Source organism: Trichogramma pretiosum, unplaced genomic scaffold, assembly GCF_000599845.2.
Source record: "Trichogramma pretiosum strain Unisexual culture from Peru unplaced genomic scaffold, Tpre_2.0 scaffold62, whole genome shotgun sequence".
In the NCBI taxonomy this organism is placed as follows: Eukaryota; Metazoa; Arthropoda; class Insecta; order Hymenoptera; family Trichogrammatidae; genus Trichogramma; species Trichogramma pretiosum.
In genome coordinates this window covers 287,737-313,493 of record NW_019641674.1, presented here as the reverse complement: position 1 = coordinate 313,493, position 25,757 = coordinate 287,737, and the positions used below count along the sequence as shown (strand labels likewise).

General features: G+C 30.2%; 3 protein-coding genes across 4 annotated transcripts; all 3 read left to right on the top strand.

The window, feature by feature from the left end:
- The first annotated feature begins 2,585 nt into the window (after window positions 1-2,585).
- On the top strand, window positions 2,586-9,459 carry LOC106659040 (serine/threonine-protein kinase D3). Its single transcript, XM_014381367.2, has 13 exons — window positions 2,586-2,769; window positions 3,948-4,220; window positions 4,297-4,428; window positions 4,511-4,716; window positions 4,784-5,063; window positions 5,131-5,288; window positions 7,062-7,120; window positions 7,198-7,321; window positions 7,398-7,530; window positions 7,603-7,782; window positions 7,847-8,596; window positions 8,668-8,753; window positions 8,831-9,459. Exons 2-13 carry the CDS (start codon window positions 3,956-3,958, stop codon window positions 8,987-8,989), a joined length of 2,532 nt encoding a protein of 843 aa, XP_014236853.1. The 5' UTR covers window positions 2,586-2,769; window positions 3,948-3,955; the 3' UTR covers window positions 8,990-9,459.
- Window positions 9,460-14,334: 4,875 nt separating this feature from the next.
- LOC106651082 lies at window positions 14,335-16,652 on the top strand. Its single transcript, XM_014369807.2, has 5 exons — window positions 14,335-14,400; window positions 15,382-15,582; window positions 15,650-16,013; window positions 16,095-16,258; window positions 16,346-16,652. The coding sequence occupies exons 2-5, from the start codon at window positions 15,451-15,453 to the stop codon at window positions 16,484-16,486; spliced, it is 801 nt and encodes a 266-aa protein (XP_014225293.2). The 5' UTR covers window positions 14,335-14,400; window positions 15,382-15,450; the 3' UTR covers window positions 16,487-16,652.
- A 452-nt stretch (window positions 16,653-17,104) lies between these two features.
- Window positions 17,105-24,382, top strand: LOC106651905 (phosphoacetylglucosamine mutase). Of its 2 annotated transcripts, XM_023460592.1 has the most exons (8): window positions 17,105-17,159; window positions 19,091-19,265; window positions 19,436-19,506; window positions 19,572-20,152; window positions 20,221-20,502; window positions 23,413-23,570; window positions 23,639-23,947; window positions 24,039-24,382. In XM_023460592.1, exons 2-8 carry the CDS (start codon window positions 19,147-19,149, stop codon window positions 24,178-24,180), a joined length of 1,662 nt encoding a protein of 553 aa, XP_023316360.1. In that variant the 5' UTR covers window positions 17,105-17,159; window positions 19,091-19,146; the 3' UTR covers window positions 24,181-24,382. The 2 variants fall into 2 exon arrangements, with proteins under 2 accessions (XP_023316360.1, XP_014226477.1); XM_014370991.2 differs by lacking the exon at window positions 17,105-17,159 and having other exon boundaries at window positions 18,884-19,265.
- Window positions 24,383-25,757: the final 1,375 nt, after the last annotated feature.

Below are 25,757 nucleotides of genomic sequence, written 5' to 3'. Positions count from 1 at the left end.
GACACGTTTACTTTACATTTACTTGAAATCATTTCGATCAGCTATAATACCATTGACATGATACATCATACTCAACATAGTAAGCACGTGAAGAAATCCTTGAGTGCAATTTCGGCAATAAGAGTGAATATGAATAATCACCCAATCGAAACGATGATAGTTGGGACTTATACTATAAACGTTTAAAGAACGAAGAGATAATGGCATGGACTTTTTCGTCTTACCCGACAGTCTATAACGATTGGTTTTATCTTCCGAGCTATGAAACTCGCATATTTTCACTAGAACAGAAATAATCTCGCATCGTTTATGCTTGTTGGCCATTTGGAACCGTTTAATTTGTCTACATAGAAATTACAAATTAATTACAACATAAAAATTACGCTAGCAAAATAATTAATGCATGGATCAGTAGCTATTTTTTAATAAAAAAATCAATAGAATTCAGACATTAAAGTTATTGATTTATGACAAACAACAATTAGACATTGAATCATTTTTATCGGAAATTTTTTGGTACATTGGTAGTTTCTATATTGTTTATACCTACAATTCACCTGTAGAGGACGGGGAATTGAGCAATTTCGAATGGCCAGTTTTTTGAATGGGTCATGGCACCTTAAGGGCTTAAATACACCTGAAACTAAAAAAAGACATCCCGGTCTTACCCTCTACTAAAGTTTAGTGGCATGACTCAATACTCTAAAAAATTCAAAAGCATCTCTTTTGGTGTCACACCGAAGAAAAAATTATTCCGGTCTGGGAGTTTGAACCATTTAACCAGAAATGAAATTATTCTCGTTGCACCCCCGTCATTTATGTAACTTGAAGAAGAGTTGCCAACGTGTCTGACTAGATCAAGACACACTCTACTAGCGCGACAAGCACGGCGTCGACTCGTGATGTTATATTACTTACCGCAGATCGCGTCATTTACATTATAAGGCTCGATTGATAACTATCTCTGAGTGACAGTTACATCGTTTCTCTGAATTTGTTATGTGTAGTATTTATATGAGGGCTTCGAATTAAATAGCCTGAAAAATTGAATTTATTCAGTTTTTATATTTCTGTCATCTGTGAGCTGCTTAACGATCTACAAGTAAACTTTTTTGTGCAGTAATAATATTTGCATTATAGCAAGTCCAACGGAAGCAATCAAAGTAAATTCAATAAACCAGGACGTTTTTTTTTAGAATCTTTCAGAGCAAGTGCGAAATACTGAATACTTACGATAATTACCTTTAAGAAAAAGTTGTGTGGGAAAGTTCTGCAGAAATTACCCAAAAAAAAAAATCCCAAAGGTAATTCTGCATGATTTTCTATGGGTAAATTCGGACCATATGATTGTGAAGGGTTTATTGCAGAAAAAATAATAACGGTTATGAATCAAGTTTTCCTTGAAGAAATTATGATGATTCCAGTTAGAGATAAATTCGTCTGAATTCAGTAATAACGGAATGCATGCGGAAAAATAACGAGAACATCGCTCTCTTCTATTCAATCCGAAATTCTACAGGAAATTTACTTACTTTCTGAAGGATTTTTTCTGAAGGAGGATTTTTGAAGGATGAATTCTTGCAGGAACCCACACATTTTTAGCAGATTCTGAGAAAAATGTTTCCGTTTTTTCTGCAGGAAAATTCCTCTAAGAATTTTCTGCTTTTCTCAAGATTTACCCATAGAAATTTCACATTTACCTACAGGATTCCTGCGGTAAATCCATGATATTCTGAATGATTACCCATACGAATTTAGGGTTTACCTCAAGGATCCCTCAAAAATGTCGTGCTTTTCTTAAATATCTCTCAATGCGAAATTCCAATTAATAATCCGGATTTTCTGTAAGATTTTCTTTGGGTAATTTTTGCAGAACAAGGGATTGCTTCGTTTATTTATATGTTATACTTATAAATTATAGCTATGGTATGCTTACAATGAAAAAGTAAAATATCACAAAAATGTTGAAAGGATTTTGATCTCGTTTGACTCTAAAAATGAGATTAATGTGTTTTTTACTGCTCATTGTCATTAAGTTGGATAGCTAATTCTAAATGCATAATGGGTTCAGTGCTGCACGTTTATAAAGCGATAAACGCGAGAAATGTATTCGATTGTATTAATATAGATGTGTTTATCACATAAGGTACGCCGTCCTAACGGAGTCAGGAGAAAAGAGGAGATTCCATTTTTCGACCTTTAATAATCCTAATAATATTGGCAAGGATCTACGATAAGCGAAATTATGTAAGAACAGTAACTCGTAAAAAGTTATGCATTACATAAGTACGGCACAGCAACCGAGCGCCAAAACTACAAAATGCCCGCGTCCTTCTTTTCGTTGCTACGCGGACTCTCTCGGCGTCGAGGCTCGCCTCCGTAAATTGCCAATGCAACAACTCAAGCCACGAGCCAACGGTACATCGTGCAGGCAGTCTGCAGCACTGCGCTGGTCTGCTCACAGCCACAATAGTAGCTACTTGAGTGCACTATATATATATGCCTACTAGTGCGCGGCACGTCTGTCAGTGCCCAGCGGACGACTGTCTATCAGTCACGATTCGCGCCGTGGCCGAGGACGACGAACCACCTCGACCGCGACAAAAATTGCATAAATGGCAATTAGCCGGCTCGAGGACTCTAGATAGGGCTCGCGGTTGATATTCATGTGGGCTGCGATTTTCTTGGATCAAATGAACCATTTCGAACGTTTGGTCGCGACCAATGCCCGAGACGAGTACATCGAGTAAACAGAAAAGAATTAGAAAGGTATAAATATTTGGCGCTTTTCAAAACTTTTAACAAATTATAGAGGCATGAAAAACCAGCTGTAGCAAATGCATTTTAAGTTTAAAATTGCTCTACTTCGTAGAATAGAGTTCCAACCACGCTCATTAACTTTCTTCTTTTTGCAACGAGTACGACGAGAATGAGAGAAAGAGAATGCATAAGACGAGAGCAAAAAAATATCCGCGTGCAGCTGTATCGATGCGCAGGCTTTCAAGATAACTGTAAACTGTAAAATGTTATTTACGTTGAATGTATGTCAATGGTTAAACTTATAGTTTTTCGATGCAATCTTCCATGGATATATTTCAGTTTTTCCGATTTTTCCGAGCTCATTCAACTTCAACGTCCTGTCAATTTGAAACTATAAGAATTCTGAGAACGTTTGTGCGTGTGTTGAGTCAATAAACATTCTTTCATATCTTGCCTCCTAGTTAATGTTCACAAATTAAGATTAGAACATGATCGTTAAAAGTGAAAATACAAAATGTAATAATAATTTTTTATAGACTTATACAGGGCAAGCTCAGAGAAAATCTAATAAGAATTTAGAAGTATAAAAATAAAAAAAACACAGAAAATGTTTTGTGTTATCATCATTATTTAAAAAAAGAAAAAATTGTTTTGTTTTCATCATTATATTATAGAACTTTTTATGTTTAGTGCCAATGATATAATTAAAAGTTGCCAATAACATGAGGAATTGAATATGGAAATAATATGGAGATATGGAAAAAAATTAAAGCTTTCAAAATATGTTTAGTCATTCATTAAAACTTTAATAAATGACTTAAAATATTTTAAAAGCTTTAATTTCTTTTATTATATCTCAAGGGATTGACAAGTTATCAAAACAATTGTTATTACTGTTATTATTTATTTTTTTACAATTATGACAATTTCTTTTACTTCTCATTTTTAGATAAAACACTTTTAAATGTAATTAAATTCCCAAAAGTTAAGAAAATTATATTTAGGTAATACCTGCCTTGATATAAATATATTATATATCTTTTCGTTTTACAAAAATTTTAACATGGATCATTTTCTTTTTAAATTTTTAATAGTAGTTGCGTTATACTTATCACTAATACTTTTATTTTACTAAAATCATCTCATCAATTAATTTTTCTCTACAAAAAATATATTTTTGTTTACAGAAAAAAAAATGGAAAACACAGAATTAACGTTCCTTTTTCAGTTTGGTTTGATAAGGGATACTGTAACTGTAGACGCTGGTAATTTAACACTAAAATCATTAAAAGATTTTGCATGTGATTTTATAACCACTAAATGTCCTGATCATGGGTTGAGTCTATTGTTTGAAAGAGTGCTTCTTTTTAAACATGATTATAACTGCGTCAACATACTGCAGCTTATTACGAATACAACAGAAATCACTGATGAAACGTTAGTCGAAATTGTCATATCAGGTAAATTATTTTATTGTAGTAGTAAAATTGTTCTATCAAGTTATTTGAATTTTCCCAATACATATATTTTTTTAAGGTCAAGTACCCATCGAACAAATAACCATTCGCCCTCATACATTGTCTGTCCATTCTTTTAAAACTCCAACATTTTGTGACTTTTGTGGTGAAATGTTGTTTGGTTTAGTACGTCAGGGTTTAAAATGTGAAGGTACTTAATGATATATAAATTACTATTTTTTTATTTTATATATTCTTATGGTGCAGGTTTCTTATTATGTTTTATTATACAGGATGTGGAATGAATTTTCATAAAAGATGTGTAGTAAAGGCTCCAAACAATTGTTCTCATGACATTTGCCAGAGGAGACGAAGTTCAACGTTATTAAGTGTACCAAGATCACCAAGTCAAGGATCCACAAGTAGTTTAATAAGTGTTGGTGATGATAACCATGGAAATACTGCTAACACAAATTCTAGCCAAAATAATAGTTCTTTGGTAAGGTATCTTTATTCTAACTTTATTTATCACAGAAATATTAAGATTTATAAAAATAAATTTATAGGCCATACCCAGTATTATTACCCCAAAACAATCTCGTTCACCATCTCTCGGGGGAAGGCCAGCTTGGGTTGAAAAGGAATTAGCTACTCGAGTTAAAATACCTCATACATTTGTTGTACACAATTATACACGCCCAACAGTTTGTGGATATTGCAAAAAATTATTAAAAGGTTTATTTAAGCAAGGTTTGCAGTGCAAAGATTGTCATTATAATGCACATAAAAAATGTATTGAAAAAATACCAAAAGACTGCACTGGAGAAAGTCCCATTGACTCAGCAGGTAAAATAATTATATAAATTCAGATTTTTTCTCAATTTATCTATACTTTCAACAAATTTAATTTCAGGTAATGAATATCTTGATAGTGGGGTTGGTAGTGAAGCTGAGGGAAAAAATGAAACAGATAGTAAAAATGAAGGAGATAATGATAGTGATGATGATTCCCCACCTACTACTTATCATCAATTTTCAAGAGATAATAGTAAAATAAATGGCGAGTGTATGGTAAGTTTTAAATTATTTTCATACATAGTACTAAGAAAATATCTTATTCTTAAAAGAATAAGATATGGAGTGATAATATATCCTAACATTAAAACGAGTTAAATTATCGTTATAATTATCAAAATTTTATATCACATATTTTAGTGGTTTTTCTTGCTTAAGTATTACAAAAAATATTTTTTTAAATCGACGAGACGCCCCCTCAAAAGTTTCAAGCTCTACCAAATTTCAGCTCATATGGTTGAAAAAACCCGTGCCACAAGACGGGTGTTGATTAACATTAAATTAAATGGAAACTCCGTATGAGTATAATACGAGAAAACGACTTTTCCATTTAATTTAATGTTAATCAACACCCGTCTTGTGGCACGGGCTTTTTTCAACCATATGAGCTGAAATTTGGTAAAGCTCATTTTTTGGGGGGTTTGAAATTTTTAAGGGGGCGTCCAGTCGATTTAAAAAAAAAATTTTTTTTATTGTCAGTCTAATATCCACAACTGTTGTATGAAGTGTTAATAAAAGAGCTTAAAAACTTATCATTTGAACTTACATTTAAAAACATGAAAAAAGTTGTTTTTTTCTTTCCAAAATATTAATGATGAATATCTTACTTTTTTCAAAATTATTGAAACTTACAATAAATCAAATAAAACTATAGCAATTTTTAAAGTCATTAATTCAAGGAAATTACGAAGTCAAGAAAAAGAATTGTAGTTTCGAATCCAATCTAAAAACTGATTCATTTCAATTTGGAAGTTTTGCAACTTCAGTATTTTTTTAAAATTTTCGCGTTATTGTTTGTTTTTCCGAACACTTGTGATTTAATGGGAGATAACATTTTACACGTGACGATAGCACAGAGCAGACGCTTTCTCAATCAACTATATTTATCGTACATACAGTTTACACTTTGCTATTATAAGATGTAATATACTTCCCACAGTTACAAATAAAACTTGGAATTAAAAAGCATGCTTTATTATTTGTTTTCTTTAAATGGACTTGAATGTTAACTTTTTTTACGGAAGAGTTTCTTCCCGTACAAACTGGATTTTTAATTTATTTTGTTGCTCCGAACTGGTAATATATAATATATATTTATAATAACTGATTAGAGTTTTACATTATTATCCACGTTAACATACATTTAAGCTTATTTGCAAGTAGAATGCTTTTCATACGAAATTATTTTGTAAAATCTATTGTATTTAAACAAAATTATAAACAAGCTAAGAAATTGTCATATTATTGGCTTTGTAAAATTAAGATGAACTTTCATTCAATCTCTCTCAAATTGCTAGGATGGATGATAAATTCCGATTTAGTTTGGTATTATATTTCAGAACCAAACGTAAAGGCTTCAGATTTATTTTTCATTACATTTTAGTTAGTATTATTTTGCAATTCTTGAAAAAAATTTTTAACAAAGAATTATTAAACGCTTTCTAAGATAAAACAATACTTGTTAAATGGAATATTATAGCTACAGTCAGTATTTTCAATATGTTTCCAGCATTTTATGTTTTTCTCAAACTTTTCCACTCGAGAAAATTAAGAAACTAATTCATTTTAAAAATTCAAATCTTTATTTTCTGTGATTGTGACTAATAAGTATGTAATCGAAAAAGTTCAATTTTACTATATCTATATCCTTTTATTTTAAAGCAAAATTTTCTTATCTAAGTTATAAGATGAAAGTTTCTTAATTGATAGTTCCATATAAATTGTATGCATTTTTACAAGCTTTTTTACATTAAATGAATATTTTTCAAGTATCAGTTATCTAATCAAGACGTTGCTAAAGATGAAATTGATAAATGTAAACCGGCAAGGTAGTGATTCATTTATTTTTTAATTAAAAAATTATTAAATTTAACTTAATGTACATTTTTCACCGTTTTCTATATAGTTCAACCCTCAGTAACAACATTCCATTGATGAGAGTAGTGCAGAGTGTTAAACATACTAAAAAAAGAGGATCGAAAATATTAAAAGAAGGTTGGATGATTCATTTTACTAATCATGATCCTGTAGTAAGTTCACGTGGAAAAATAATTTTTCTTTTCACTTAAAACTGTTATTTTATATAACTATCATTTTTTCATGAAGAGTAAAAAACATTACTGGAGGCTAGACACAAAAGCAATAACTCTATTTCAAAGCGATATCGGACCTAAATATTACAAAGAAATTCCTCTAACCGATATTCTGGATATTGAAACAGCCAAAAAAATTCAAAATGGTAATTAAAAAAAATGTTTTTCTCACTCATTGCAAATTTAAATGTTATTTAAGAGAGGTTTTGTAATTACAGATTCAAACACAATGCATTGTTTCGAACTGAAAACCGCTAATTTAAATTATTATGTTGGGGGGGCTTCATCGTATGGTCAGCAAGTACCATGTCCTGAAAGTGGAATTGGTGCTCATGTAGCTCAATCATGGGAAAAAGCAATTCGTCAAGCTTTAATGCCTGTCACGAGTGCACCATCAGGTATTGATATGAAGAACTTGAATGCGATCAATCGACCAACAAAATAATTTTTATTTTTTATCAGGCCAAAATTCAGATTCATTAGAACCAGAAGAAAACGTTACTGATTTAGGACAATTGTATCAAATTTACGCTGATGAAATCTTGGGTTCTGGACAATTTGGTATTGTTTATGGTGGAATACATCGAAGAAGCTTGCGTCCCGTTGCTATTAAAGTAATTGATAAATTACGTTTTTCGACTAAACAAGAGGCTCAATTGAAAAACGAAGTATCAATTTTACAAAATATATCTTATGAAGGAGTAGTTAATTTAGAGCGTATGTTCGAAACAACAGGAAGAATTTTTGTCATCATGGAAAAATTAAAAGGAGATATGTTAGAAATGATTCTTAGCTCAGAGAAAGGAAGGCTTAATGAAAGAATCACAAAATTTTTGATTACACAAATTTTAATAGCATTGAAGTATTTACATAGCAACAATATTGTACATTGTGATTTAAAACCTGAAAATGTCTTATTAAGTAGTAATGAAGAGTTCCCCCAAGTTAAATTATGCGATTTCGGTTTTGCTAGAATCATCGGAGAAAAGAGTTTTCGCAGAAGTGTCGTCGGAACACCTGCTTACTTAGCTCCTGAAGTATTGAGAAATAAAGGCTATAATCGTTCTTTGGATATGTGGAGCGTAGGCGTAATCATATATGTATCGTTAAGCGGAACATTTCCTTTCAACGAAGATGAAGACATCAATGAACAAATTCAAAATGCTGCCTTTATGTATCCAACTAACATTTGGAAAGATATTTCATCATCTGGTAAGTTTTGAATTTTACAAAATAAAATCTAAAATATTTTTGACATTCCAAAATCAATTACATTTTTTCAGCCATCGATCTAATAAATAATCTTCTCCAAGTTAAGCAAAGAAAACGATATTCTGTTGATAAAAGTTTGATGCATATTTGGTTACAAGTAAGTTATTATAATATTAAATTAAATTATTATATTATATTATCTTATTAAAAATGCATTCTGATACTTTTTATAAGGATTATCAAACATGGTGTGATTTAAGAACTTTAGAGAATACTTTAAGGGTTCGCTATTTGACTCACGAGAGTGATGATGCTCGTTGGGAACTTTACCGTACAAGAAATACTGATAATAATGAAAGCCAAGAAGTCAAAGAGTCAGCCGAAATCGCCTGACACACTGAATTATCCGATTCATGTACTGATGCATTAATCGAACTTGTTATAACTAAATCTTGACTATGGGCTGCACTAGAAGCTTTTGTAGGTTTGTTCGCGCTTAATTAATAAAACTCGAACTAACTTTTTTAAGTTTTAATCATATAATCCAGTTGTAGATTGAGTATTAAATTCAGGATCTGATTATCATCTAGTTTTATAGTAATTTTCAAACGAAAAACTAATTAAGTATTGAAAATTACTCGCATTTTTTAATCGTCTTCGATACTTAATGATAGCTTTACACATGTTACTCAAAGTTGCACACATTACAATCATTTTGGGTTAATATAAAGAAAATAAGATTGCATGCTTAATTTGAATCTTGAACAAGATTTGACTATTTAAGATCTTTTATTTAATTTTTAATCATATGCTTTTATATTGTCTCAAAAAAAAAAACAAATAATTTCACTAATAATAATAAAAACCGCTGCCAATGTATTGGCAAGTAGCTTCCTCATACTTTTTCTTTAACTTCAAGATACGAAAAATATTAAGTATAAGTATTTTTATAAGTTCATTAAGTATAAGTATTTTATAAGTATTTTTCGCTATATTGTTTTTAAAAATACAACACATTTTTTGTGAAATAGTCAAAAAATTTACTTGAAATTAAATACTTGCACTGTAACATGTAAGACTTTTTCTAAAATAGGATATTTACAGTTGTTAAAAATGAATTTCTACAGATCACAAAAAAAATCTTTAGCAAGTAGTTTTCACTTAAAAAAAAACTTAGTTGCAAATTTTTTTTACGCATAATATTACATTAAGTACAATAATACAATTATTCCGAACAAAAAATTTTCAAAAAATAGTAACTCAAACTTTAGAAAAAAAATCAAAAGAAGACCCTACTTTATTTTCAGAGTATAACTTTTCAAGTATTCAACAAATCTTGAAATATTTAATTTTATATTAAAGTTTTATTGTTCTGTCGAAGTCATTACGTAAATTCCAAAAACACTCTGAAAGAAAACCAACTGAATTTTTCAAAAAGTCATAAAATAGTTTTCGTTTTCAGGATATAACTTTAACGAAAATCTACGAATCATATTTTTGGTTTTAAACTAAAGGTTAACTGATCTGTATTAACACAAAAAGGAAATATTTCGAAATATTACTATACTTTTCTCACACAAAAAAAATTTTATGGTAAACATAAAATAAATTTTTTTTTAAATGTATCTTTATCACAACCATCAATAAGTACACACCAACGAACTTGGATACTCGGGCCTCGAAAATTGATTAGTCGCTTCCTTCACGTTTTTTAAACAACCGCGCGTGACTACAGTTCACGACGTGCAATGCACAGTGAAAGAAACGAATAATCAATTTTCCAGGTCCGAGTATCTAAGTCCGCTGGTGTACAGCTTATTTTGATACAATTTAATTTCATTTTCACATACACACAGACATTTGTTGGGAATTCATATAATTTACAAATAAGTATAAAAAAAACAAAATTTCTCTACAATACCGGAGTGAAAATTAGTATATTTCTCAACGAATGCATTTATGGTTTTTCAGTAATACTCTTTACAGTACTCGCCCTCGGCTTGTGTGATACCTAATTCCTCGTTTTAATCATAGTCTGTCACGAAGCTTCCTCATCAAGGAAGCAATATATTTAGTTACATTTGCTTACAAAAAAGTATTATGAATGTTTAAAATCTATGGTTTCTGTACATACCTATAAACGAAATTTATATAAATGCAATTGTTATTAAGAATTTGATCGTAATATTTAGACAATATGATCAACGGCTTCTCAGTAAATTAAAATTTACAATTCATTATTAAACTACACTACGACCAAAAGAAAAATTTATATGGGAAGTTCATAAAATCATTTTTGAAAAGTATTAAATATTATTGTAATAAAAAATGAATGTTATATGTAACATCAAAATGTTAAAGTTACTAATGTTGATCGTAAAGTTTGTTTGAAAAAGTTGTGCTTTTATCAAACTGCCAGTATTATATATGATATCAGAAATCGTTCTGTCTTATTAATAAAAATGTAACGTTGACGATAATTTCGTTTTAGATGACGACAATAATCTTAATGTAGTTAATAATGAGGGGCCACAAAGTTTAATGCAAACAAATATATTTTTTTATTTTAAGTTTCTTGAATACATAATTTTACTTACTCCCGTTTTATTGTTCATGAGTGTATTGTTTTTATACAAATTAAAAAAACATATAACGGTTACGTGTGTAACATAAAAAACCTAACAAGAAGTCTTAAAAATTTATTTTAAATCATAACTATTTCTAGAAATTCTTGTGTATCTATTCATGTACTGATTAATAATACCCATGATGTCAATAATCATTTTAAATACTAAAAAAATTGTTTACAGATTTTCATTAAAAATAAATCATCTATTCATTTTAAAGAATATTTTTTTTGGTCTAAAATTATTTATGATTCAAAATATTGAATTGGAAAGTTAAAACATTATGAAATATTGATAATTATTTTAAAATACATCGTAATTACCAAGAAAAATGTCAAAGAAGATGCACGTTCCATTTGTCCTGTTATTATTGAATATTATTTTAATTATAACTTTGTGATAACCCCTGCTTTATTATTGTTTGACGCGTAACGGAGCTTAATGGAGAAGAGTGCGTAAAAGTTGCAACAAACGTCTCAATTTTGATTTTGTCGCTCCAGCGTACTATCTTTTCAACACAGGACTAAGGCACGTTTTTGCCACTCAAGTTTATTTCAGTGATTTTTGCATTGGGGTGACGATTTCATCTTTTGATTTAAGAAATTTCTTAAAAAATAAAAAGGTTGAATCTAGTGAATGGGTTGTAAAAAAATTATTTACTTTAAATATTATCATATAGATGATAAAGTGGCACTTCAGTTTAGCAGTAAAATGAAAAATATTCAGCCAATTGTGTTTGATTATTTTAAAATTACAAGTTAAAAAAATTTAAATCATAAGCAGTGGGTCGCCGATAAATTATCTAAGCATTAAAAAAATCGAAGTTGAAGAAATACATGTAATAATCTACTTAAAAATGAATTTATAATGTACGTAAAAAAGGTGTAAAATTTAATTTAGGCATAACGGCAAATGCCTAATTTATTAGACAAATTCATGTAAAGACCAAATGATTCAAAATAACTTTGAAAAAAAATGACATGAATAGGGTGAATATATACGTATACATCGTAACTAGTACAAAATGGCCTAAATAATAATAATGACGATGTTCTGACTGATAGTTAAAATTATAGAACTCTAGTTTCATTAAATCATTGTTAATTAACACAACATAGAAAGAAAAATGAATTGTAACATGACATTCTTTAAACCCTTTCATTCTCATTACTATACTTAAAGATATTCAGCTTGTTAAATATTATATTCACGCTACAGCAGAATGTATATGTTTGAGCGAAAAATTTCAATAAATCACATTTTTTACTTCTTGGGGTTTTCACTATTTCCATTACATTCTAAAATGATATTGATCCAATTTCGTCGAATGTATATATGAGTAAATCTCGTGCAATTCTACTTTTAAATATATTTTCACTTTTGAATTTATTTTTAATGGCAATATGAAATTGATAAAATAAATATATAATAACGTACGAGATAAAACTAACAAAATATCACCGTTTGACCTGGTATGAGAATTTGTGTACCATGACGATTCACAGAACACAAGAGATGTATTTCTATTGCTCTTGCCATTGGTACGCAAGCTTATTTTTTTATTTCAATTGAAGTCAATGCTTGTGCATAAAATATTTTTACTAATAGGAACTAAACCGTTTTTGTAGGAGATGCTTGAGTCGACTTGATTTAATCTGTCAAGACTAGTTGAAATCTAATAATAATCGATTAAAAATACAGCTACTAGCAGTTTCCTCTCGGCTCATAAAAGTGTCAAGCTGATCATTCTGTTTGATGTACCATTTTTTTCAGTGTGATTAACTTCAAATACAGAGGTGCAGATAAATCTTTCCAGCAAAGCATAAAACATATTCAAGTAATTGTCAGTGAGATGTCTATTACAGATGAAACAAGTCCCAAACATGTCAATTTACACGAAACATAGAATAAAACAAAAGTTGCAGTGTTAAAGTTGCAAAGAGTGAAAATACTTGAACGGAAGTAAGAAAAACACTGTTGCTCTCATATTTGTGACCATGCAAAAGTATTAGGCTAGCGATAAGCTTTAATAGATGAGAGACTAGTCGATTCGCTCTCTGAATCTCAGAATTTTCCAGGCAAATTTTCTCTCGAGCTTTGTTGTACGATGGTATAAGTACTAACGGCCGGATAAACTGTTGGCGTGAATAATGAGCTTGTCTTATCGTTGTCATCGCCGTCGTCGCGTGTCCCAAAAACTTCTTCTCAACACATCTTGTCTTGCAGTTGATTACAGAATGCCGGGTAATACGCACACTCAAGTATTACAGTCTATTTTATAGTTTATTTGAATGTGTGAAAATTGATCAAAGAAGTTGCAAGAAATCGGAATAAACGCAGTTTCACGAATAATCGGTATAGTGTCGAGATTGACAATGTTGGAAAAATACGCACAGCTGAATGAGATTGTGATGGGTTTTTTCACTGAATTCATTGTGGCGACATAACAATTGGTAAATAATTCAATATCACCAACACACGTCGCGCGATGAATTTGTTCGAGCGATTTTCGGTCTTCGTACTCTGCTGTTTTTTGTTGTACTTTTGCAAACATGCTGGCGCAGAATGGATTGACGTACCGCAATTTTCTGACCAACACAAAGTTTATAGACAACCAGTAAGACTAGCTTTTCCAAAACCGACAACGCAACGGCCACTTAAGTTTTACAGTGACTCTGACCCCGAGCTTTATCATTACCCTGCAGTTGGAGACTCTACTTTTGTTCATCACGAGAATTTTTATAAGGTGACTGAATTTTTCAAGTAATACAATTATTTTTCAACCAATTTAACTTTTTGAATATTTCACTTAATTTTATCATAGCATTTTATAAGAATGATATCTTTGTTGTATAATTCTGTACAATTGTACAATTCTGTACAGACAGTATAAACAAGGTGTGTGCTTTAGTCATTACTATTTATTAAGATTAACTTTTCAAATTGGTATACATCATATTAAGATTAAATGCTGTGGCGCGCTTCGTTCAATATACTGAGGCTAAGCAAAAATGATTATTTTTAAAAATATTGTTTAAAATTTTCACTCAATATTTTTCTTAAAAAACTACGTGTGTGTCTTTATTTTGTTTTATCCTAGACATCCACATAGCTAAAAAGCTCTGGAAAGTGGAATTGGGAAAATGCTTGCGTACACTTTTTTTTGGATGCACGAAGGTATCATTTGTTAATAAGTACCCAATTATATGCATGTTTCATTTTTTGACTCATCAGTAAATAGACTAAAAACTGATACATTATGCAGCACCGCTTATCAATCATATCATAATTGATAATCTATCAAAAAGCGTCTAAACCACTCAAGTTACTTAGTCCATAATGACAGTATTCATATGTGGCTGAATTACATAAAAAATTATTCAGCCAAATAATAAAAAGATGATGAATAGTTTTAAGGTTTGATGATAATTTTGATAAGTAAATAAATAAAAAATTCGAAAAGTGCATTTATTGATAAGAAACAATGAATTTCAAAAACAATTGATAAAATAAAAAATGTGTGTAACATTAAAAACATTTTGAAATTACTCGAAATTTAATCTCAAAAAGTTGAAACTTATTTTTTGAATGACTATTTGGCTGTGTTTGTTTTTTTTCTACTTTTTTTGTTGTTAAAAACAATAATTATTTTGATCAATTAGGCAATTTCAGCACGCATAAAAGCGCATTTTAAAAAGTTTTGGTACGTGACGGCCATTTAATAAATATAACATTTTTGTAAATTATCAATATTATTTTAGATTTTTCGATGAAAAGCTACTTTATATTAAAACCCGATAAATAAATTATTCCAAAAATCTGTTGTATTAAAAAAATGTGAAAAGAATCAAGCAAAGAAAATATAAGGTATGACAAATAAGGTCAGTCGGCTTGAAGTAGGTGTACACATGCAGTCGCGCTCTGTAAACTCATCTCACCTAGCGCGTGCTCCATGAAATAATGTTTATGTGTCACTTTAGACCTTTAATTTTTCATTGCGATTGCGCGTGTTTTTAATATATCGTCAGATACAATTTTATCCTGCAAGCGCAACAATTTGCAGCATTAATTTAATATGAATTCTGATTCAAATCTTAATAATTCTGATTTGATGATTTTGGTATGACCATTGATGAAGTTGTTGTTTTTTACTTGAAGGGTTTCAATTCACAAAATGTTAGCCAGCAACATGTAAAACTTCGTCCAGAAATTTTCCTTGACGATTTGATGGCATTCAATGATGGAACGATCGCCACCTTCACAACCGAGCGAATAATTAGTAGCATTATTGACAAGTACGACAGGCCGACGGATTTTCATAGGCCTGAATCCTTTACCGATTACGACGATGTACATCACGTGAGTGGAATTAAATTTAATTTTAGTGAAAAAATAACTAATTCAATATCATCGAATTTAATCTTAGTTTGATGTTGAGCCTGTTCTACATACCTACCCATCGAAAAAATTTCTCGTTCCTACTTCAACGACAATCACTAAGACCACTACGATGACGACTCCAACTCCCATTACTACTGCCAGGTCTGTAACTATTGCTAGTACCACTACTTCTACCGTAAAACCAATTATACGATCCAGTACAACAAAAAGTAAACCAACTAGTCCTAAACCTGATGCTAACCAAAGCAGTCACGCAGGACAGCTTTTTGATTACTTACCGATCGATTTACTCAAAAAAGTCCACAAGACTCTAAAATATCAACCGGCAACTATTAAAGGAAAAATCAAATTTCTTAAAGCCTTTGAGCAAACGTTAATTGGAGAGATAAGTACGTCTTTGTAGATTGAATTATAAAATGATTTCTGTACGATTTTGAATGTTAACTTACCACACATGTTTTTCATGACAGAGACTCGATTAAATGCGGCTCTTAGCGTTGGGCCGTCCCGGAAACCCAGGGATGCCAGAGGCGATTGGGGACATGACGAGAGTATAGGATTCCCTTCTCTTGAGGGTACATTAATGGCCATTTCATTTTTAACTTTTGCTGTTTATTTAGTTAGATTAGTCATGGTAAGTCTTAGAAAAATTAATAATTTCTAATATGTTTAAAGAAAAACTGTGAACGAAAGTATCTTAATAATTTAAAACAAAATTTAGTTGCTTTTCCGTAACGTTGGTGGTACAGGGACAGCGCCCATCTTCATTGGCCGAAAAAAACGCTCTAGTGATCTCCATATCGAAGATACCGAAAGAATTCTTGGCTACTTGAGTCATCCTTTTGATCCTGATTATTCATGATATTTTGAAAAATTCTGACGCCTATGTATAAATTAATATAAGTTGAATTTTTTAGTATAATGGTTTGAAGGGATTTTATTGAGCTGATAATAAACAATGATGTTAATATAAATCTCTGTAAAATTTGTTTACTGCGTACAACGTTTCGTCAATGTATCATTGTCCTCTTCAGGTACATCTGAATCACGGAATGAAATATGTTAATAAATGCTTATGTTACAAGAAATAAAGAAAAAAATAATAATAAACGTAATAGATTTTAAATTTGATCTTCGCGAATGTAGCTCACAAGTCTTTTCCAATTTCATGGTCAAGTGGAAGTCGAGGCTAAACAATAAATGTTGTTATGGTCATACTGCTAGTTTAGATTAGCTTACGTCTCAGCGAACAGTTTGTTCTATTGAGGCATCGAATAATATCTTCTTTCTTGTAAATCGGTTTGGTTACATGGTCATGTTTACACATAATAATCTTTACTAGCGCTTTATCCTCACTCGCTAACGCTCGTTCGGTATTTTAGACTTTTTTTGAGAAATTTCTGATTTCGATTGAAAAAAGTACTATTTAGTACTATTAGAGTACTGTTTTTTTAGGAATCGATATCAGAAATTTTGGAGATTCAAGCACTCTTTTCAGCTTCACATATATAGGATTTTGTGTACGAAGCCTCATAGTAAGTATTTTAACGATAATGAAAATGTTCAATACTGACGTGAGTTCTCATGTGATAACTGGTTAAAACTAAAAGGAAACTATGTGTGGAAATCACTTTTTGCGTAGCAATTAGAGTAACAACTTACACAAGATGTTCTCGTGAAGGATCTTGAGTTCAGGTGAAGAATGTAGTATACATGATATTTTCCTTGGAGAACATTTTTTCAATTAATTTCATGCTTATAATCATGAACTTACTCTGAAACAATACTTACTGATACCATCTCCAAAGTTCTGGAAAAATTTTCACATTAATTCTTTGAACAATTTTAAAACTTTTTTGCTTTTCGCATTTTTCGTAGAAGTGCTTCTTTCTTGGGATAGAAAATGTCTAAAGATGTACTGATAAAGTAGAAAGTCACTTCTAAAGTTGGCATTAAGACCCATTAGGTTGAACTAAGCGAAAAGCGTTTCATGAAATTTTTTGGAGCTAATCCATGATCCGGAGTTCAGGTGGTCTCCTCTTTGGATACGTTTGCTTATTTGTAAAAAATATAAATACGATAAGAAATAAGAGTTGCGATACTAGTAGATGCCTCCTACGAATTCATACGTCGAACATGCGATACAAGTTTAAATATCATTTCCTATTATTTTCTAATCGAAAAAAATTCGATATCGCATAGTAGGTCTAGTGGACTTAGCCGGCTTGGCACACTATTAGATCGACGCTATATTGCCGGCTAATCTGACACTAGTATATCGAAATAGGTGATTCACGTCACTAATTCGATTTTCAAAAAAATGAAATCAGTCAGTTCTCTCTTTTCACCACAGAATTATATTATACAACCCTTCTTGTATTACAGGAATAGTTGTTATAAGGTAAACTACTAGTTATGGGATACAAACTATTTTCAGACACTACGAGTTGAAATATGTTTTGAATAAAACACTTTTAGTCAATCGATTTAGAAAAAAAAACACAAAATAGTATTAATTTTAGTTATTATTCAAAATCATTTTCAAACGTTGGTATTGATTAAAACGTTAAAATTGAAGTTTTACAGAATACCTATAGTGTGCGAAAACTAGACAAAATTTAAAACTTTGGGTTCTAGTTATCGGACACTTATATGATTCATTTTTTGCAAATTCAACCTCTGAAAGTTTATAAATTTCATGAATCATACTTAAGGATTCAACACCTAATACAAAATTCAATATCCAAATTCAATAGCCAAAGTAAATAATTGTAAGTCGTACATACAAATGCGAAAAGGAATAAATTAAAAACTAACTATTTTACTCTGACATCTTTTCTAAACAGTTGTGGATACAACGAAATGGAAATGATATTTGTTCTTAAAATATGCATACGAATCAGAGATAAATCAGCTGCTACAATGTCAGAACACCCTATTACCAGCTCACCAAAATCCCTTAACGCTCATTTCTATACAACGTGAGCGACGAGTAACTATTACAAAATAATTTTAAAAAGAATTAGACTTTATACTAGTTTCCATATACCACATTAAATTCTCTTCTTTTAAAATATTTTTCTTTTAAATATTGAAAAGACTCGTTTAAGTTCTAATGATTTTTCATTTATATAAAATAAATAACTATCAATAAATACAGCTTTTTTTCTGAATTGTATCTTCATGAAAATTTTTTTTATTTGTGGCTGAAATTGGGTTATTATCTGAATCCAAATATTAATTATGGCTCATTCAAGAATCAATACGATTTTTCGAGATTCAACAGAAAGTGAACTTGACTTTGCGGCAGCGAGCGAACAGTGGACACTTGTTGCTCCGATTGCTTGTAACACACTTGGACAAAACGTACGTTACTATAACACTGGACTTTGGTACACTCTCAAATTGCAAACGTGTCATCGCACCTTGCTTAAACATTATTCAAGTATCAAACCAAACTCGTTAGCTTACAGACATTTCAATCTGTTTGTGTCAAACATTTTTATCAAATTGAAAAATATAATGCAGGCGGGTGTGGTAAATTCTTACGATTTTAAGTTGGTTGAAGAATTGGCAAAAAGTAAACATCGGAAATGCTACGATGGATTTATTCAATACGGCACAGCAGGATTTCGTATGAAGTTTGTAACTTTTACCACTCCTATATAAATTTTCAATAATATTTTCCTTATCACATTTTATTTTTGCGCTTCTTTTCTCTGTTAAGGTTATCATATTATTTTATGAATCTTGAATGAATTAATTTTAATGACATTTTTATGCATTTTACTATAAATATTTACTTTTTCAGAGCCAATGTTCTTGATCATGTTGTATTTCGAATGGGATTGTTAACAGCTTTAAGATCCCAATTTAAAAAAGGTATTAATATTACAGCTGCAAATATTTTTTAATATTATTTTAACATTGTTGAAAATTTGCTTTAGCTACTATTGGATTGATGATAACAGCAAGTCATAATCCAGAAGAGGATAATGGTGTTAAACTTGTCGATCCAAGTGGAGAAATGCTAGAATCGTCTTGGGAAAAAATTGCCACACAATTAGCTAATGTAGAAGATGTGGAAGTTTGTGACACATTAAGACAAATAATTAAAGAAAAAAATATTGATACAAATTTTTCAGCATCTGTTATCATAGGAAGAGATACTCGAAATAGTAGTTACGCTTTATCTCAAGCTGCTATAAATGGAGCTAAAGCTATGAACGGAACTATCCAAAATCTTGAAATTGTAACCACTCCTCAGCTTCATTTTATGGTAGTTTGCACAAATACCAACGGAGTTTATGGGAATCCATCTATTGATGGATATTATGAAAAAATAAGTAAAGCTTTCCAGACTGTTGCTAAAAATATAGAATGCAATAATAGTTTATACATACCCAAAATTCAGTTTGACGCAGCTAATGGAGTTGGTGGAATTGCCATCCAAGAATTTAAAAAACGCTTGAATGGTGTTTTAGAAATTGATATTTATAATAATGGAAACGGGCAACTGAATTATATGGTAAAAAGTATAATCCTATTAAAAATAATTTTAAAATTAATGTCAATTTAATTGGTGAAATTTATTAGTGTGGTGCAGACTTTGTGAAAGTACAACAAAAACCACCAAAAAATGTACCATTGAATCCTGGCATGAGGTGTGTTAGTGTTGATGGAGATGCTGACAGAGTTATTTATTATTATACAGATGAAAAAAATGATTTCCATATATTAGATGGAGATAAAATAGCAACCCTAATCGCTGGATATTTTAAGGAATTACTTTTAGAAAGTAATTTGAGTTTACAGCTTGGCCTCGTACAAACAGCTTATGCTAATGGAGCTTCAACAGAATATATTTCTGAAATTCTGGTAAGAATGTTATATATTGTTATAATTATAGATATTTTAATACAATAGTAAATTTAAGTAGTATCTTGTTAAGTTTGCATCTTGGTTTAATTATATTGAATATTTATAGTACTTGAATGAGTTAGATCAGGAAGTAAGTTTTGAGTAAAAATTGTTTCAAATAATTCTAATTAAAAAGCCAATTAAACTAATAGTATAATTTGAAATAATTTTATTAATCAAATTTTGAATAAAATGTAATGAAATTTTTATCTGGCCATTTCAGAAGATACATTGCCATAACACTGTATCTTAAATAAAAATTTAGTTTTGTACTTCTCTATTGACAGAACTTAAAATTACATTGCCAAGACAAATTTTTAATTACAAAAAAAAAACTGATATAAAACGTTCGCCATATTGAAATTTATTCGGCAACTAATTGAGCAATTTTTTAAATTAGCATTAAAATTTACAAGCTAAAAATTAAATAACACGGAAAGATACATTTTTTAAAGCCCACTTCGTTACCACGTATTTCTGATGTCATTAAAAGCCATGTGTCATGCGTACACTGTGTACATAGTCATAACCAAACAATCAATACTTCGAAATTTTTCAACGTTGTGTTTTTTGTATCAGTAATATCTAAAAGTAAATTCAATTATTAAAAAGGCGAAAATTAGTTTCGAGCTACAGACACTAGCTAAAATGAAATCTAACTCTTTTGCTCGGACCAAGAGTCAAGTTTTATCGAAATTGACAACGACCGCGAATGCACATCATTTAATACCAGGACATATAAAAAATCAATCAAATACTATTGCGAGTGAATGTGTTGAATCGTTTTCAGAGAAATTTCAACTTTTTCCTTACTATAGTGATCTTCCAAAACCACTGCTTCCTCCCAGTAAATTGCAACGTGATAGTATCAATGAAGACCCCAGTATGCGACTTGTGAGCACAAAAATAGGGATTCAAAACGAGATCAACAGGTACTTGGGATTTTATAAAAAAAATGCAACAAAATTAGATAAAAATAAAAATGATTGCATCACAAAACTTCCAAAATATGTTGCAAAAGTAACAGAAATTTTAGATCATGATTCAAATCCAAGTTTCTCTGGATCATACAATTGGTACTATAATGGTGGTACTTTAAATGGTATTTCACATGAATCAAAGAACATATTAGTATTTCCATTTGCTGATGAACTCATAGCTTTGCCAATCGAAGCTAAAGAGTATTCGTCATTATTACCAAATTACAAAAAAGCTATCAAAATACCTATAAACAAAGATCTATTTCAAGTTGTCTGTGATGTAGTCAACAATTCAGGTAGAATTTTAACCAGACATAAAAATGATTGCGGTTTGTACAATATTTTTAATTTGAACAAAAGTAAATTAGAATTTATGAAAATAAGCAATCAAACGTCAGAAGTACCTTATATTTCAGTTGATTTAGATCCATTAGATGTGAATCGTTATTGCACTGTAAATATTGATAGAAAAATATGTATATGGGACATCACTTCATGTAAGAAAACTGTAAAAGAGACTAAATTATATTCAACTCAACAGATACCCATGTCTAAAGATTTAGAAGATAGGTGGGCTTTTTTGAAGTATCATGACTTTAATAACAATATTTTGAAGTACACTGATAGACATTGTGTTACTTATTATGACACAAGAATATCATTTAATAAATCTTGCTTAAAGATGTGTCCAAAAGATTTACTGGAAAATTGTGAATATATTTCTGCTTATGCAGGTAGTATAAAAAGTGAGTTTTATTCCTATATTGGATCTAATCATAATATTTGTCTACTTGACAGTAGGCAACCTGATAAACCAATAACAAAAAAATGGACTCATCAGTTTAAAAGTAGTCCTTTTATAACTGATGTTTGCTTTAGAGGAGATTCAGAATTTGTTGTAATGGCGAGTCAAATTTCTGGTGAAACTGGAATTTTATTGAATACTTGGAGCTCTACAGAAAAGCCACCAGATTCAAGTAGTACTCCTTTTAGCCCTCCAACAAGTATGGAAACTCTGACAGCTCTACAATCTCAAGGAAAGTGTCTAGACCCTTATTTTAAAAAAAGACTCTCTTTTTGCAATACTGGATGTATGACTGTCATAGACGACCAGACTCAAGATATTTATCTTTTAATTCAAAACTCCATAAATGATATTTTCTATCAAGGAATTAGTCATCACGAACAATTAAATCTATATTCATTAGAAAACTGTAAATCATTGCATAAACTAAAATTATGGGAGAGTCAAATTCACAAAAATAGTTATTACGATATTCATTCTCCACTAGTGGTTACTAAAAGATTAAGTACTTGTGATACTTTCTTAAATTTGACAAATAACAAACTCAAAGCTTCAAAAAAATTGAACGTAGAAAAAAAATTGGAGTACGTTCCTTCTTGGCAAAGAACTGTTGCAGAATTGGAATGTTTTGTTGATATACTTGCTCCAGAACTTATGGCTCGATGGGATGTCATGCAAGAATCTCAATCACTTGCAGTTAACAATGCACCTCATCAGAAAGTTTTATCTTGGCTTCAAAATCAAGTTGAACCTGTCCCTGCTGATGTAGATATTCCTACCCCTTCTTTTGAAACATTAGTTAAGCAAGAAACACTGACTCAACAAGACACAGAAATTTCAAGAATCCATAATGATGAAGAAATCGAATTATTTTTACCCAAAGTTAAATCACAATCTACAAAAAATTTAAAAAAAAATAATAAGCGAATTCCTGGATTTTAAATTTAAATAACTATTTAGTATTGATTAAATTTTATATTTTTAAGGATAATTTTCAAATTAATTTGTTTAAGTAAAATTAATTTTTCAAAGTATTATATTTATAAAAATATAATTATTTTTAACTAATAATATTTCCAATAGAAAGTTCCTGTTGCATGTGTATCTACTGGTGTGAAACATTTACATCATAAAGCTTTAGATTTTGACATTGGAGTTTACTTTGAAGCTAATGGTCATGGTACTGTTGTCTTTAAAAAAACAGCAATTGAAAAAATTCAATCAACTGCAAAAGAAACAAAGTAAATAAAATATTTTTTAATTAATATATAGAAATTTAAAAAAAAAATCATTCATTTTTCAATTCAAGTATTCCAAGATCACAACAAAAAGCTGCTCAAAAGTTAAATTATCTAATCAACGTAATAAATCAAACTGTTGGAGATGCAATTAGTGACATGCTGTTAATTGAATTGATTTTGCGTTCAAAAAAGTGGGATATTGTTGCATGGGAAAAGAGTTATATAGACCTTCCTAATAAACAAGTGAAAATAACCGTGAAAGATAGAAGTAATATTGTTACAACTGATGCAGAGAGAAAATGTGTTAAACCAGAGGGTCTTCAAGATCAAATTGATAAAATAGTAGAAAAGTATAAAAAAGGAAGATCTTTTGTGAGGTGAATTTTACTTTTACACTGATTACGCATTTTATTTATCATTTAAGAAACCAAACATGTCTTTTAATAATTTTAAATTAACAAATTTAAGGCCATCTGGAACTGAAGATGTTGTACGAGTATACGCAGAGTGTGATAGTTCTTGCAATGTAGAAAATTTAGCTGCAGAGGTATCCCTCGCTGTATATGAACTGGCAGGTGGGGTTGGAGACAAACCGACAAAGCCGCAATAAGATGAAAATTTCATAATAAATGATTCAATTATTTGTTCAATTACTCCTATTGTTGAGTCTCATTGTTAACAATTATTATTTATGTGTTTTAAATTATTTCTAACTGTAAACACAAATTTTGATACATTCTTTACAACTTTTATTGTAATTATACATTTCTTGTATGAAAATTAAATAGTAATTTGATAATAAATATAATTTCTTCATAAATATACAGATGCATCTCCTTTTAAAAAAATTCTGATTCTATTCTAAATTTAATATCTCTAACTAGAATAATTTTTTAAATAAACTAATACAGTGATACCTGCTGTATTCAAAAACTCGGTTATTTCGAAGTATATTGCCGATCCCGCCCAAGTAAAATTCATTACATCATGAGATATAAAGTAAGAAATCATGCCAAAGCCTTGTGTAAAAAATGAAAGGTGAATTCTGATCATTTCCATTCTTTCATAAAATTAAATCAAAGTATTTTTGACAATTTATATTAATGAGAAATAGGCGAAAATTCTCAAATTTTTTTTCTTCAGATGGTGTACATAATAATGTTGTGAATTGTTATAAAAAGTAAAAAAGTCTATACCGACGGTCCCCACGAAGAGTAACACGTTTGTGTATTAATTTCAATGGAAACGTGTTACTCTTCGTGGGGACCGTCGATACACTCAGCACTAAAGTGTAAAATGTGACCTAAGGAAGAGTAAAAAGTTCACTTTACACTTTTCAAAAGTAAAAATTAGCGAAATTTTCCTTTTGGGTTGTGCGGGCCTATGACCGAAAATAACAAACTCGCTATTTCACTTTTCATAAAAAGTAAAGTCAATTGTTTTTCCTATTTAGAAAACTTATAAGAAAAACAACGTTCAATATCAAATCCGTAATACTGATTTTATCTAAAATATTCTAAAATATAAAATGTATAATTTTAGTGTTGCTTACTGCGCAGCTTTATTTCGTCGAATTGCTAAATTTGTAACTCGCTAGAGATAGTACTTATATTATACAATAAAGGAGTACAAGTGAAGGATGTCTCAGATCACATGTAATTGTCACCCGAGGCGGAGCCAAGATATACAATGTAAGATATACATGTGACCTGAGACATTCTCTCCTTTCTTCCGTGTTTTGTTTACTAATTTTCTAAATAGTCGAATTTTCCGATCGCGCAGAAGGAAGGAAATTTTACTTTCGTTCAAGGTATGATGTAAAAAAGTAATGCATGATTTCGATAGGAAATTGCTTCAGCTCATCGATGGTTACGTCAGATTTCTCGAAATTTTTTATTGTTCCATGCTAAGCATTTTTTTTTTTTTTTTTGAAAAATAGGGTTCTCGCTTTTAGAACTCGAAGCACTATCTGAAAAAATCTGTGTAATTTTATGTAAAAAACAAGAAAAGTTCTGCTACCCAGGTGAAAATGGTATATCAGATCTGATATAAGTTCTGGTGAACACACATCAGATCTTATGCCAGTCTTATATCAGAATTTGCATGCGATAATCGACATTATTAGAGCTTACATCAGATTTAATGTCACATCTGAAGAGACTGTATCGCTTCCAACTATTTAAACAA